We start from the raw sequence: 15,429 nt of genomic DNA, 5'->3' as shown, positions 1-15,429 counted from the left end.
CTCCAAAATATAAAACATGGGCAGCTTTGGTGTCTTTACAATCACAAAAAGAACTTGATTATCCCGCTTGTCTGTACTAAGATCTGAAACCCATAAACACAACTATTTTAACAACAAAAATCAGATGACCTACTAGCCAAAAAAATTTAATAAAATGTAAATATACTTAAAAATTATACATCATTCTGGTAGACAAATAAAGATACACTCATGTCTTAGCATTAGGCTTCTCATTCATATAAGAGGTTTACATTGGACATCTGAATATTAATCTTAGGTTCCTAGACAACAATTCATAATTACCTGGACTACATCAATATACCTCAACATTTAGTCTTAAAAAACAAACAAGGAAAATGCTACACACACAAGAAAGTTGTACTTAATTTCTCTTACGCATTTTCAAAGCACTGAGCACTTACACTATGCCAGAATTCTTCTAAATTGAGCTAGTCAAATGAAATACTCTAATTAGTTCCCTCACAAATTCAACTTGAGATATGAAGGTCTCGCTGAGATCAGGGATGGATTGCCATCATTGCTGAAATGCAGTGTTCTGACTCATGTTTGTCATTCAAATCTTATTATTCCAAACTGTAAGCAAGATGTTCAGCAACAACAATTTCCTCATAGAGAAGGAAAAACAGACTCCAATTTAGTTACACTACAACATCAGTTAATACATAAGCTGCACAAACTACTATTTAAATCTAAGAACAACCTCTCATCTACCTACACAGTATAATGAAGTGATCCTGGATATTTTGAGATATTCTTACAAGCACGTTACCACAGGGAGAAAATGGAAAATTTTGCAAAGACTTGTACATTTAAAAATATTGTACTTTTGTAATATATACACATCTACATGCACATTATGTATGTGCTATCTTGAAAAGCTGATTACAAAACACTTTGTCATTAATATCTCACTTGTAAAATACTCAAGCTTTAATTCTTATAAATATGCTTTTAACAAAATGAATAGTCTTAAGACTCAGCACATTATCAATGTCTGACAATTATGCAAATAAGCTATTTTAACATAATATGAATAGACCCACTTACAGAAAGATTATGTATAACAATACTATTCAAAATCTTAATATTATCTAAAAATCACAAGACAGAAATCATGCTGCATATTCATTTCCACCTGGACTGGATAACCATATATATATATGGTTTATACACACACACACACACACACACACACACACACACAATGACTATAACACAGGAAAATCTCATTTATGAAGTCTAAGCAGCTGAAGCAAGAAATGAGTCAAAACACTTTACTTTTCCCAGACAGATAGCTGTTTCAGGGAGCACGTGATAAAACCTGGCACCTAAAGTAAAATCATTAGCAAAGAAGGGGGCTCTTGCAGCGTGGGGGCATACAAACCAACATGCAGAATTTTACAAATCACATAACTGAAGTAATGGATATTTATTCTAAATTACATTTCAAATATCTTCATGAGCTAGTTTTCAAATTCCTTTTGTTTCCCAAGTAATCCTACATTATAAAGATCCTGTGTTGACAACATAGAAGAAATAAATGCATTTATAAACACATATAAAAGAATGAAGGGATCACATATTAGAAAGGGTTGCCATTGCCTTCTAAAGGTGTTTTACTTAAAATTAAGTATTCTTGTCAATGCTGTTATTTATTAATAGCTTACAATTGTTGATAAATTTATATCTTCATTTAAATGACTGCTTAAATCTTTAAATATTACAGGTATTACAAGTATGTAACAAAATCATTTTGAGGAAGAAAGACGAAACTTTCTTCCCTTCAAGAACAAATTTCACATGAGAGCTTCTTCCTGCATATGCAATTTTTATGTTAGCCATTTAGTGATACTGAAAATTTCAAGATTTTTTTATGTAAAAAAGCTCTGACATAGAAATTCCTATAAATTAATTTCATAACAAAATGTAATTGAAAAAAAAAACAACCAACTTTTAACCTGCACTATCACGCAGCAACTGTAAACTGATTTAATGTAGATTCTCCATGTACATTTAAAAAGAAAACATTATGTCACATATATCACTAAGTTTATGGTCAGACTTAGAGCTAAGCAGCTATCAAATAGGAACTTGCTACCCTACTGCCATTTCTAGAAAGCCTGCGTAGCAAAGCAGAAAGTGTCAAGCTCTAACCATTAGAACTTGCATTCCAACTCTTCCCATCACACTCACGGTGCCATCAAATCTAAGAACATTACACACACAAAAAAAAAGTAAGAAAAGAAAATCATGCTACTCCACTAGCTAGCTTTATGATTTTATATCATAAATCTACATACATCTACATTTAATAATTATTCTATAGTATATACTGCTTTGGATATATAAGGCCTTCTGCCCAGCGAAACAGCTTGCTGACAGAAGGCTATCATACATCTACCCGTAAAACAATTTCTTTCTACTCATTATCTGTGTGCAGACTGCCAGACATCACTGAGCTGTACCCCCCCAAGAGCAAGACACCTTTTTAATTTAGACAACTAGCACAAAAAATTAGAAGGAACATTTAACATATTCTTACTAAGTTGCTTTAAAGCCCCTTACTTATTTAACTACCTAATTTTAGAAGGAAAATCCAAGTCAGGAGCAAAGGGCAGTTTCTTTTCTGAAGTTGCAGACATATCTTGCTGGTTTCTCATCTCGTGCAGGAAATCAACAAGCCTTTTATTTTGATTAGGCTTGTCTGAAAGAATTCATCCTATCTGACGACATGAGACAGAGCATTTAATGAATTTCATGCTGCTGTTCCACTATTACAATAACTGCTTATCTGATGGCAATTTAATCAGGAAAATAGTAAGCATCTGTCCATAACAGCTGAACACAGCAGCTTTCCAATCACAGAATCACAGGTGTTGGAAGGGACCTCAAGAGATCATCGAGTCCAACCCCTGGCAAAAGCAGGTACCTTAAAATAGGTTGCAGCGTCCAGACAGGTCTTGAATGTCTCCATAGAAAGACTTCACAACCACCATGAGCAGCACTCTATCAAATCATATTTACAATACAGGTGGTTTCTTTTCCCATCTGATCATTAACTACTATGAACTGACACGAAAATCCTACTAACATTTCCATGCATTCCTCTACCTCTCCACACAACTGAAAATCATATGAAAACCTTTCACAAAAAGTTAATTTCTTCCAAGGCCATTCACTGAAGACTCACTTGTAATGCAAGATTAATATACAATAAAACCCACAGGTAGTAAGCCTCATTCACTGACCTTCAAACAACAGATTGAAAAAGCACTCAAAAAGCTCATGTTCTGGGGGGGGGAAGGGGGAACCACCAAAACAGCACTGACAAAAGTTGTTCTCAGAATTATTTTAATTATTTCAACAAATATGCCAACATTTTCCTGTTTACTCATTTCTAAGTTATTTTATATACTAGGAGTATTATATTTTTCCTTTCCTGTGTAATATACCCTCCCTTCCTTTCCAATTAAATACTGTTGAAGGTGGTCACAGAAACCCAGGGTTTAAACGTCTTACGTGTTCTCAGCTATACATGTTCTCAGACATACATGTATTAAGGTGTCTTTTTTCCCCTTAATTTATTTATATTAATATCCAGGCAAGCAACAGTTTATGCTACTAAAGTCAATGGAGTATTTTGTTCAAAGCTTGTAAACTTCTGCTGAGGACTAGCAGTTACAACATACTTTTACCAATACAAGGAAAAGGGTAACGCAAATCATCCTACAAAATTCTAAAAACAGTGGCGAAACTGATAGATTACAGCTTTAGTCAAAGACATTTCTTTATGCAGTTCTTCACAATTTAATTGACTGTAAGAAAGATGAAAGTGGCTAATGAAAACTGTTGCTAATTTCACATAAATTGCCAACTTTCAGTTCTTAGTTAGCTATGAAAATTGGAAAATTCCTTTCACCTATGCATTCTATTTTTGTCACTGAAAACATTACAATAGGATTGAAATCAGGTAATAAAAGTTCTAGAAGCCAAAACTATAGGTAAAAAGCAACAGCTTTGCTTTCTAAAATAATCTGAATTCCTTTTTTGGACTTTGGTTGGACGATTAACTTAACCAGCTGTGTTTTGTGTAAGTGACTATAAAAGAAAATAAAAGTTTAGCTTTCATTTTCCTCTCAATTTCAAACATGAATCATATAAACTACTGCCACCTTTCCTGGCCAAGTCCTGCTTGCAATCACAACAATTTGTGCAATTCATTAAAATCAATTTATCTCAAACTTCAAGAAAGCTCTGACAGCAATGCACACCACTGATGATTTTTTAATTGTTACATCAAAAGGAATAAGAGCAAACAAATTCCAACATGTTATTACTGTTTAAAGTAATAGCAAATTAAATAGCTTTAGAATTGTGATGCCAAAGCAACAGAATACTCATTTAATTGAAAAAGAGGTTGAAATTTCAGCTTACATCAATAGAGTTAAAATTTGAATATAAACTTTATATGGCAAACAGATACAAACGTAATCATAGCAAAAAACACTCTGAACAACGAACAACTTCATGAATAAAGAATAATAATCTGATTAAGTACACTGTTCCTGTTTTTCCTCATTTCCAGCTTTTAGGACTTGATACAGATTGCAGAATACATTTATAAACTACCCTTATATACCAGTAACTTTACAATAGCAGACAGAACTCTTTAACACGGAATAAAAGACATTACATTCTAATTTCTAATTAATCTTTAATATATTCAGTATTACATAAGAAATATACAATCACAGCTTCCCACTTCCACAAAAGGTCCACCTTATTATTTTTTATATTTTATTATTTATTTTAATTCAGAACAGCCCTTGCAGCATGATCATTATACAAGAAGAAAAAGAACACAAAAGGGTGAGGAAGGTGTAAGGACTGAAACCTTATTTGGAAAACAGATAGGAGGAATAGACCATAAAAATGACATATCAGCCTGAAAACGATGTTCACTAAGAACTGAATCTCTTTGTAAAGCTATCAAGCACTTTTAAGCAAAGTGCTTTTATTTGATCAAGTAAAAAGTGTCTGGCTGAGAAATCAGTGAATCATAAAAGGAATTATTTATTAAAATTAAATTTCACAAGAGAATTATCATTGTTATGCCTACGTTAAGGATTAACATACAAATATGTATTTACATAATGCATTCATGCCAGAATACTTTACAATTAAAGCTGTTACAAAATGCTCCAGTTAATGTTTTGTAGAAAGACAAATGTTATAACGTTAACAGTAGAGGTTATTACATTTAGTCTGGTAAGTTTTGTGCACAAAATGCACAAATTGCAGCACATACAGAAACCAACTACACAACTGCAGACGGATGTTTTATTCTACATATTTACACAGCTGTGTGTTATTAGTCTTCCTATCACAAAAATGGAAAAGTCACTGAAAGGCTTCCAACTACCATAACTGTATTGCACGGCTGACTTTAGTACAATCATTAGAATGTCCATTTGGGAGTTTCCCCTCAGTGCCTGAAATTCCTGTCATATTAAGACTGATGATTTCATGGACATTTTTGAAAGCCAATCAAATTAGTCTCTCAGTCACTGGTTCTGTAAATCCAAAATAACACAAGTCTTTTTTCCCTGAACCCCTTCATTCTGTGACGTACCATCAACATCATCTGCAGCTTCGCTCTCTTCTTCTTCTAGTATTTCAAAAGGAGTCAATACATCATAGAGAAATGAGAGAAAGCCATAAAACCAATCAGAGCTTTCCTCTGCTAAAATATTAAGGACTTCCTCAAGAGAATCAATATTTTCATTACTGCCATCTTTGGTCAGGCCTACACAAGAATAGAGGAAAGAGAGAAAAAAAAGGACAGCAGTTAGGTGGAAAGAGGTAACTGTCAACAGAGGATCTGTGATAGACAACTCATGTCACAGACTGCAGTCTTGACAGGAGAGCTATTTAGGAAATAGAAAAATGTTAGGAAAGTTCAGTTTTTCAAAGTAAAGGCTAGAATTTGGACAATAAACATGCACAATATTATGCAAAAACCTTAAAACAGAAGGCAGCTTTGCTTTCTCATCTGTTCTTTATAATCCTAAAATCAAATTCATCTATATTGTTTTCTTACTGAGCATTTCCTTTTAGAAAGTTTTTAAACAGTGAGGCTTACGAATCGTGCACACAATTTCTGTTCTTTTTTTTTTTTTAATCATCATGTTGAAATTTGAGTGCTTTGCACTGTCAGACAGCTGAGAATAATATTTAAAAGGAAACAGTATTTAAACAAAATTTGTCAAAGCTACACTGTAATCATAACAGTTACTCTATCATGCATTACTTTAATTCTGCTTAGACTGATTGCTGAGGGTTTTATGATTTTCTTGTTTGGCTGTTTTTTTTTTGGTTTTTTTTTTTTTTTTTTTGCTTTTTTTTCTATTGCTTCTCAATCATTGTTCCTATGATATTTGTTCAACATCATATACCTGATCCTCAGGAATAACTCCAAATACGAAGGTATACAAAGACTGTATAAAAACAAAGATGTATCCAATATAAAGGGACATAGACTTGCTTATAACTTCTTTTTTTTTTTTTAATCCTTATGAATTGCTGCATAGAAAATCTAAAGCTGGCTCAAGATAACTTAAGAAGAGACATACAGATGGCCAGAGCAGTGAAGACAGAGCTCATCACTTCTGCCAGGACTTGTTATTTTAGGCCATTTGATAATTGATCTAATTAGTACTTCAAATACAAAGTCATGGTTAAAATCAAGGTTAATTATTGTTTATTAAAATCTACTGTTTTAGAGTTATTAAATAATAACATTTCAACTTCTCCATTCTGGAAAAAAACACAACAGAATGATCAAGCAATGATAAACATCAGTAATAGGTAAGCTTTAAAGGAGAGGAAGGAATGTTCCTCTCCACTTCTAACCAGAACAAACCTTCGTTTGCATTGGAAAGAATAGCAGAAAAGACTGAGACGACAGATTGTTGAGACAAAAAATTAAGTGAACATCTTGCACATGCAAACTACAAAGCAATATTAGGTGCAGGTTAACGAAACATTCAAAATAAGAGAAGCTTATGGCAGAGATGTTTAATGTGCTGCAACATATTTTTCTTATGGCACACAGAGAAAATATCAATGATAATTCTGAGGAAACTTCTAAGTCCATGATCCTTGTACCTGCATGTCCAGACCTTTACTTGAGTGACCAGCCATTCTCTTTAATTTTTCACTGGATAGCCCAAAAGGTTTTAAAATGATAGATTGAATCCAGGAAGCAACCAAGGTATTATAAATACCCCTCTCCAACTTCTTCCATGGCTTAATTCTATAAAAATTAAATTTTATAGACTTAACTTTATGTACAGTAGTCAGTCATCATTCTAATTTGTTTTCAAACTTTGGACAAAAGGAGACAAAAATATTTACCACGGTAAATCTATTTAGTGACAAATTAAATTTTAATTTAAGAATGAAAACCCAAATTAAAAAAAAAAAAAAAACAGTAAAATCAAAATTATAAACACAGGATTATAAAACAACTGTTTATTCTGTTGAAATCTGGTTTTTATTTTTTTTATTTTTTTATTTTTTTTTTAAATCACAGGTTTTAGATGGTATTTCTACAGACGTGTGAATAACCATATAGAAGCTCCTACTGTTGTCCCAACTCGAGACAAGCATCCTGGGACTTTATGAAGCGTAAATGGATCCGAGCCTCATACCCACGATTTCGCTATGACCAACTAATGCACCTCCTATGAAAAAACTTCCTACCCTTAACCCTAGCCTTATGTCTCTGGCATACCAGCATACCAATTAGCTATGCTGGTCTCCCCCCCATCTAAGGCAGTGTGCCCAAACAATTGAAGGATCACTATGATAAAGTGAACATAGAGGTATAACAGTCCTCTCGCTGCCTCAAAACTTAGAAAAGTAGGAATCGAACCTACACAGAAGAGATCAAAACTCTTCATACTCCCTCTATATTATTTTCTAGTAGGGTCAACAAACTAAGCTATCGGGCCCATACCCCGAAAACAATGGTCCAACTCCTTCTCCTACTAATGAACCCCCACGCAAAACTGATTTGCACCTTGAGCCTAATAATAGGATCTAGCATTACCATTTCTAGCAACCATTGAATCCTAGCCTGAACGAGCCTAGAAATCAATACCTTAGCCATCATCCCCCTCATCTCCAAGTCTCATCACCCCGAGCAATTGAAGCTACAATCAAATACTTCCTCACCCAATCAACTGCATCAGCCCTAATCTTATTTTCGAGCCTAACTAATGCCTGATCTACTGGCCAATGGGATATTACACAACTTAACCACCCCACATCGTGCCTACTGTTAACAATAGCAATCGCAATCAAATTAGGATTAGTCCTGTTCCATTTTTGATTTCCAGAAGTCCTCCAAGGCTCCCCAATAATCACTGCCCTGCTACTCTCAACTCTTATGAAACTCCCCCCCATCACCCTTCTCCTCATATCATCACAATCCCTCAACCCTACCTTACTAACCACCCTACCAATCCTTTCAACATTAATAGGAGGTTGAATGGGCTTAAACCAAACGCAAACACAAAATATGGACTGTAGCAGTACATTCTCTTTGAAAACCATCAGAACACAAAAGGGATCAACAAACTGGGAGACATTTTAACCAATTAAAAATAAAAATGCTTGCCGCAGCAACAACAAAATAACAAAGCCCAAATCCTTTCTTCATAATTCTTTACGAAATCTATCCAAGACTTTGTTTTAGATTTAAAAGCCATTGTATACAAAAACACTTCATCCTATATGGAAAAGAATATATTATTTCATATATTCTTCTTTTTTGTCTCTTAGAACTATACAAACAAGGAAATATCACCACCACAAATTCATAGTTGGGTTAATTTTGTCTTCAATGAAGATAGCTAACTTCTAACAGATATGCTAAGGATTGCCTGTATTTTTCATCCACATGCTTGGGAAAAAGTGCTTTTCAAAGTAAAACTCATACACAAGCACAGTAAGAAGTAGCTGAAATTAGTGACTAAAAACAAACTGCCCCAACAGGCAGCTAAGTGATGCTAAATCAGTGGAAAAAACTGTTTTACTCTGGGAGAAGTCTAAACAATGCCATTTATCTAGAAAGTCAAAATCTTTATCTATTCAACAGTGCTAATGCAACTACTTTATTTATCAAGAGAATACGCTTTTGTGTGCAAACGCATCGTTTAAGAGAATATGCATATGCCAGTCCAACATTTAACGATTCTACAACAGAAGATGAATAAAGAGAGAGGACATGAAAATTATCCTAAATTAAGTGAACCATACCTGAAAAAATAAACAAAAAATACACCAACAAACAAACAAATCTCAACTCCCACCAACTCATCACATATTTTCTCAACATGCAATCCTTGTATGATTGTTTGCAAATACTTCATTCTACCATAGGTTAGATAAAGGAAAAAAAGTTCATTTGTGGAATTTAGGATTCTACAATTCACTTCCATCTGAATGGTCAGAGAGATACTAGGTTAATTTTTTTCCCCTATTTTCTTATTTTCTAGTTATCCAAGTTCTACAATATATTGATGACCTTCTGTATCTGACCTGTTCAGAAATTCAACTAACTGCTGCATTCGGACTAGAATTTCTCAAGAGATTGTTATTTATTATAAATAACTGCGGAATAGAAATTGTCTCCAAGGGTTCAGACAGACAGGCTCTGGTGACCCCTATACATGCTTTTTTTTTGCAATGCTACTAAAAGTCACTGTTTCTCTACAGAGAACAAAAGTGAATACAGAGGAATTATATTCCTCCTGATTATCTGAACTTTGAAATACTGTCCTGTCTTTCCTAGTTAAGAGGAACTTGCAAGGTACACGGCTATAAACTAGTTTCTGTATTTTTTTTCCACATAATGCTTGTAGGTTCCTTGACACAAAGAAATCATCGGCATTTCAGCTTTGGGTATTTAAAAAAAAATAAAAATACAAAACTAACTCAAACATTTGAGTTTGTTTGGCTGGGGAGGTTTTAGGCAGATTTTTTTTCCCTCCTCTCTAACCTTTGGAGTGGGCTGAGAGAGGGAAGAGTACACTTCCTGTACACAGCTTTCAAAATCACACAAATCCCTTAAACAGATCTTAATCATTAAAGCTCCTCCTTAAAAAAAAAAAAAATAAAATAAAAAAAAAAAAAATAAAACAAAACAAAAAAACCACAACCCTAATACAACAAATAAAATTGTAAATGCTAATCCTACTCAGGTGTGCCCAAATCATACAGAAAATGTATTCAGTATTTTAGTATTCAGCTACTAAACTTGAAACACAAATTGCAAATTAAATCTTTACATTTATAGAGAAATCTGAAAGAACTGGACAATATTAAACCACTGCAGATGCAAAGACCTTAATATGCAGTAGTCTGAAAAGAACAGAGAATAAAAAATAAAAAATAAGAATTCCTAACTTAAAAGAGATTGCTGTTTTGGGTTCAAGTCAATTTTAGCAGAGAAATCACTTGTTGCTGTGGTAGCCTGACACACAAAAATCCATGAAAGTCACAAGTCTTCAAACACAGTATATGTGCTAACAAAAGCCTCACAAATAAAATAAAGGCACACTCACTTACATAGAAAAGTTACCCTAATTATATAGAAAGTTACCCTAATGCAGTTGAAGAGAAGCAGTTGAATACGTTTTTCTTTACTAACTTTGATAACTTAATTCTTCAAGAGGGCATCTAGTCTTTCAGATTTTGTATCAATTAAAAAGCAAATGTATTCTACATAAATAATAGTGCTGTTCATTTTTAGTACATTTTTAAATACTAACAAGCACATTAACTTACTGGGAGCTTCAACTGAAGTTATGTTTTTCCAGTAGCTGATAAAATTATAAACATAAATGATTATATTAATGTTCTGTAACATTTTAGAAATTATGAATTCCTTTGTACTGCTGAAAATGCTCTTGAATTTGAATGAGATGAAATCTTACTTCTAAGCAAGAGCTCAAAAATAATGAAAATCAGTTTTTGATCTGTGTGACCTTCTAGTGTCACATTTTAAGTATGAAGTTTAACTACATGATAAGGTGAGCTTGTAATAGAAACACTATCACATATTGGCAGAATTCCCAGCTATATCAAGTTGCGTGAAACAGATGTAACAAAGCAGCAGCACAGTTCTGGTAGTCTGAATAAAACTAATATGACCCACAAGAACTTAACATCCACCTTCCATAAATAATGAAAGATTAGGATTATTTTATGCAAAATGTTGTTTTATCTACTGCTTATAATTAATAGCCAGTTTGTATCTCTGAGGCAATTCACAGCACCCCTCACATTCACAGCGCTGCAAACAAGTTCAGTGATTATTATTACATGAGTGTTCTTCAACTGTAATGGGATTAAACAGATACGGCCCCTGAAAGACTTGCTTATTTCTCCAGACACAAATGAGGAAAAATAAACTGACAAGAAACTGGTTATCATGGACTGTGACCTTCCAGCTATACGACATAACATCCTAATACACCACTGATAACTTTGACAGTTTGAGACATTTCAGATTGCATATTGCTCAAGCTATTATTAACTATGGTAGGGTTTTTTTTTCCTTCTTTTTATTTGTTTCTGTGATCAGAATAGGTTTATACTTGAAAGCAACCAATTAAAGAAAAATAAACCTTCTAAAATCACTTATATAAAAAGTACTTATCCCATGCTTGATTATGAAGTGAAGATGGTGATGGCAGAAAAGAGGTAAAAGGGCACTGTCACAAAACATGCCTGCCAGTCAGAACTTATTTAAGATACTCGGTGATCAGAAAGATACATTCCTTAAAACCATGCTTAAGACTAGAGTTTCAAGTCATGTAGGATTTTGAAAGTGAAAATAAAACAGACTTCTGGAGAACTGAGAACAGTGGTAAAACAGTACAAAAATACGCTAAACAGGTGCTCACAGTCACATACAAAGGCTTGTTATCACTCATTTCAAAATGGACCTGGCTTATCAGGTCTACAAGAATAGCATTCTAATTCTTGAAGCATCTTAAGCCCTCTACCCAGTTAATTTATTAACAAACACAATGATCTTGTAACAGTGGATACAGCAGCATCAACCACTTAACTTTTAAACTGTCCAGCAAGTACATGATTTATACTAACAGTGATAAATAAGGAGAATAAGTACTCCTTCAACTTGCATGAGGAAAAAAAAAACACCACACAAATCTATTAAAATTATTCAATTAGGAAAAAACAACAAACATGAACATGACATATAAATTACGTTGACTATTCCTCTCAGTTTTGTACTTGCCTAGCAATACTTTAGCATCCTCCACATCAAAATCTCCATCTCCATCAGCATCATATATTCCAAGTTTGCCTAAAAATGTCAAGAGAAGAACAAGAAGTATTAGGAATTCTGCAACTTGTTTCCAACAGTGTTTTCTATGCATGATGGTTAACTGACAATGCTAGGATGTTACCATATTGATTACTTAGTGCTACTTTTTTTAACCACCTTTTATTTTATATTGCAAATATTTTAAGTTCCTGTCTTCATTTCCTAGACTTTAGACTGAATACAGGTAGGTTCTTTTCCCCACACATCTACTTTAGTGCTCACAGACTTAAAAACAGGCATATTATGGAATGGCTTAGGTTGAAAGAGACCTTAAAGGTCATCTAGTTCCAACCTCACCTACCACTACAGATCCACATTGCCCAGAGCCCCATCCAATCTGGACATGAACATGTCCAGGGGCAGGGCATCCACAAATTCTCTAGGCATCTGTTCCAGTGCACCGCTACCTTTTTTGTAAAGAATTTCTTCCTTATACCTCATCTAAATCTCCCCTCTTTTAGTTTAAAGCCATTACTCCTTGTCACATCACTACACTGGTCAATAAAAAGTGCCTCTTCAACTTTCCTGTACGCCCAGTTTAGATACTGGAATACTGAATGGAATGAGGTGATGAAGCATTTTCTCGCAACAAGTTTTGTTCAGCATAAAATTTAACTTCACAAGAAAAGCTCAACATTTTAAAGATGGAAAATAAATAGTAAAGTAAAAATAATAAATAATCACAATTTGTTTTCAAATCATAAGTTATTCTACATTCTCAGAATATAGATGTGCAGGTAATTTCATCTTTGGTGCTAAGTTAATAGAAGAAAAACAACCTACTTCCTAAATAAAGGAATAAACATTCATAGTTTTATGAACAACTATATAGCATCCAGTGTCCACAAAACCCTTCCGTAGGCGACATCAGACATCTCACTTTTAGTTTGGTAAGAACTCTGTCAGCATGAGATATAAGCAAAAGGAGTATCTGGTTTCTATTTAAAAAAACAGTTTTTAGCATAGAAATACAGTGTCCAGGATTAGAAGTGCCCCGAGATCATCAGATAAATAGAGGACTGTCTAATTAATTTTCAAAAATCCAAGCCAAACTTTTAATCAGATAAAAACTCCACACACTGACTGCAGAAGGACTTCAACTCCTTGTGGTCTGCCAGTTAGTTATTAAATTTTGTCCTCTCTAAATGAAGGCAGAACTTGAATGCTAGCAAAATGAATGAAATATAGCTCTCTATATGATACTGAAAAATTTAAGGAAGTTCAGCTATGGCTCTAGAATAGACAAAAGGTCATCATCACAGCACTGACTCTATCAGTTAGAAAGGATCTTAATTTATTTTTGGTTAAATACAATAGACTAGTGGAATAAATATCATGTTCCAAAAAAAAAGAACAATATCACATTCAAAAACAGGAGGAATGAGAAAGATGAGAAATGACTGTTTCGTGTCATTATAGAAGAACAGTAACATATTAAAAGTTAAAGACAAAAATAAAGTTTCTAGCCAAGGGACAGTAAAACAACCTTACTTCTCTAGTATCCTACCTTGTAGTACCTCTGACAAGTTATAACGGAAATCCTTTGCTTTGGCTGCATGCATGGTAAAAATACAGAAACCATTATTTGCATCACTAGACCTAATTAGGTTTCAAGCCAGAAACTTCTCTTTAAATATTTGTACATTAAAAAAAAATAAATCTAAGAAGCGATTGTAAAGTTTTCAAAACCAGCAGTTGTAAAGCTGCATATTGAAGCCTATAACAGAGAGAATAATTCTACCTACATGCATACATCCTGAAATTTGAGCCCTCAATTTTTCATTCTTAGATATTACATTAACAATACTGTCTTAACACTTTCATAATGAGACACAATTAACATTGTTGTAGGCTTAAAACTGAGGTCATACAAAATATCATTCACGAGACGACAACTGTTTGTTCTGATACTACTACTAACACAGTCCACCAAAGAACCAGTAATAAGATTAGCCACCTACGTTCAACAAATTACTTCTTCAAGTTTCTGAGAAAAACTGAAAACTCAAACAACAAATGTTAAACTGAAATTCCTAATGAGCTACTGTATACACATTATATACTGCATACAAGATGATGAAGATTAAACCTTGGAGATTTCTTCAATTTTTAAATGCATGCAGTACTTCACTAACCTTTTTCAGTCTTATGATATTCTCATTTTAGCATCAGAATTGAGCTCAGCTTTAAAATTTATTTTTTGAACTACACTGCATATTTTTATGTAGGACATTTTCATGCACTCCAATTGTCAATTTAGCTAACTACCCATGCGCTGCTCCGTTTCACTGACACTGAACTTTAATATTTTGGTTTCCTTTCTGAAAGGTAAAATTGCACCCACTACTACCAAGTAAGTCTCAGTCATTATTAGAAGGGTTTTATTACACTATATTAAGATTTAAAATCCTTACCTAGGACTTCTTCATAATCTACGAGTTCAAACCAGACAACTGCTACTGACGTCCAAACTCCCAGCAAAGCAATTACCATAAACCAGGTGAAAAATGAGCTTCCAGAGAGGCCTTCTTTCTTTCCATTCTTGTTTCCTCCATGCTTACTCTCTGTTAAAATAAGGCACACAAATAGAAAAAAAAAATGGATTTGTGCTAAAAAATTATGATAAAGCATATGGTTATACATTTTGTGGATTTCTTCTGGAGTTTTCACGTCACTGTGAGTTACAATGGACATCTCAATCATCATCTGTGCCGTAAAGGCCAAACAAACCAAACAGCAATCCCTTCACCTTCCCCCTCCCCCCAAAAAAAACCCAACAAACCAACAATAATAAAGCAACCACATGTAATATGCTTCAACAATGTAGTTGGAAATCCCTCCTTTTTCTTCTCTGGTATGTATTTGCACAGAGCTTAACATTTTTGAGATGTTTGTCATTTGTGCCGTTACTTCTCAAGCTGCCACCAGAGGGCAATGCCAGCAGCAGAAATGCTTCAAGAAAAGCATTTCTGAAGTAGCAAACG

General features: G+C 33.8%; 1 protein-coding gene and 1 pseudogene across 8 annotated transcripts in view; one reads left to right on the top strand and one right to left on the bottom strand.

Annotated features, from left to right (window-relative positions):
* The window catches only part of ASPH (aspartate beta-hydroxylase), a 103,865-nt gene that overhangs the window by 71,565 nt on the left and 16,871 nt on the right, over positions 1 to 15,429 (bottom strand). For 6 of the 8 annotated variants that reach the window (XM_048938757.1, XM_048938756.1, XM_048938753.1 and 3 more), the window contains 3 exons: positions 14,860 to 15,009; positions 13,953 to 13,997; positions 12,356 to 12,424 (listed from right to left, as the gene is read on the bottom strand). In XM_048938757.1, coding sequence (XP_048794714.1) covers positions 12,356 to 12,424; positions 13,953 to 13,997; positions 14,860 to 15,009 — 264 coding nt within the window. The remainder of the gene's footprint in view (positions 1 to 12,355; positions 12,425 to 13,952; positions 13,998 to 14,859; positions 15,010 to 15,429) is intronic. The other 2 variants (XM_048938751.1, XM_048938754.1) reach the window with 1 other exon arrangement.
* LOC125690444 (NADH-ubiquinone oxidoreductase chain 2-like) lies at positions 7,345 to 12,348 on the top strand (annotated as a pseudogene).

Source organism: Lagopus muta, chromosome 3 (genome assembly GCF_023343835.1).
Source record: "Lagopus muta isolate bLagMut1 chromosome 3, bLagMut1 primary, whole genome shotgun sequence".
NCBI classification, from domain to species: domain Eukaryota; kingdom Metazoa; phylum Chordata; class Aves; order Galliformes; family Phasianidae; genus Lagopus; species Lagopus muta.
Note: the sequence above shows the minus strand (reverse complement) of the source record. Positions and strands in the feature narration are given on the sequence as shown.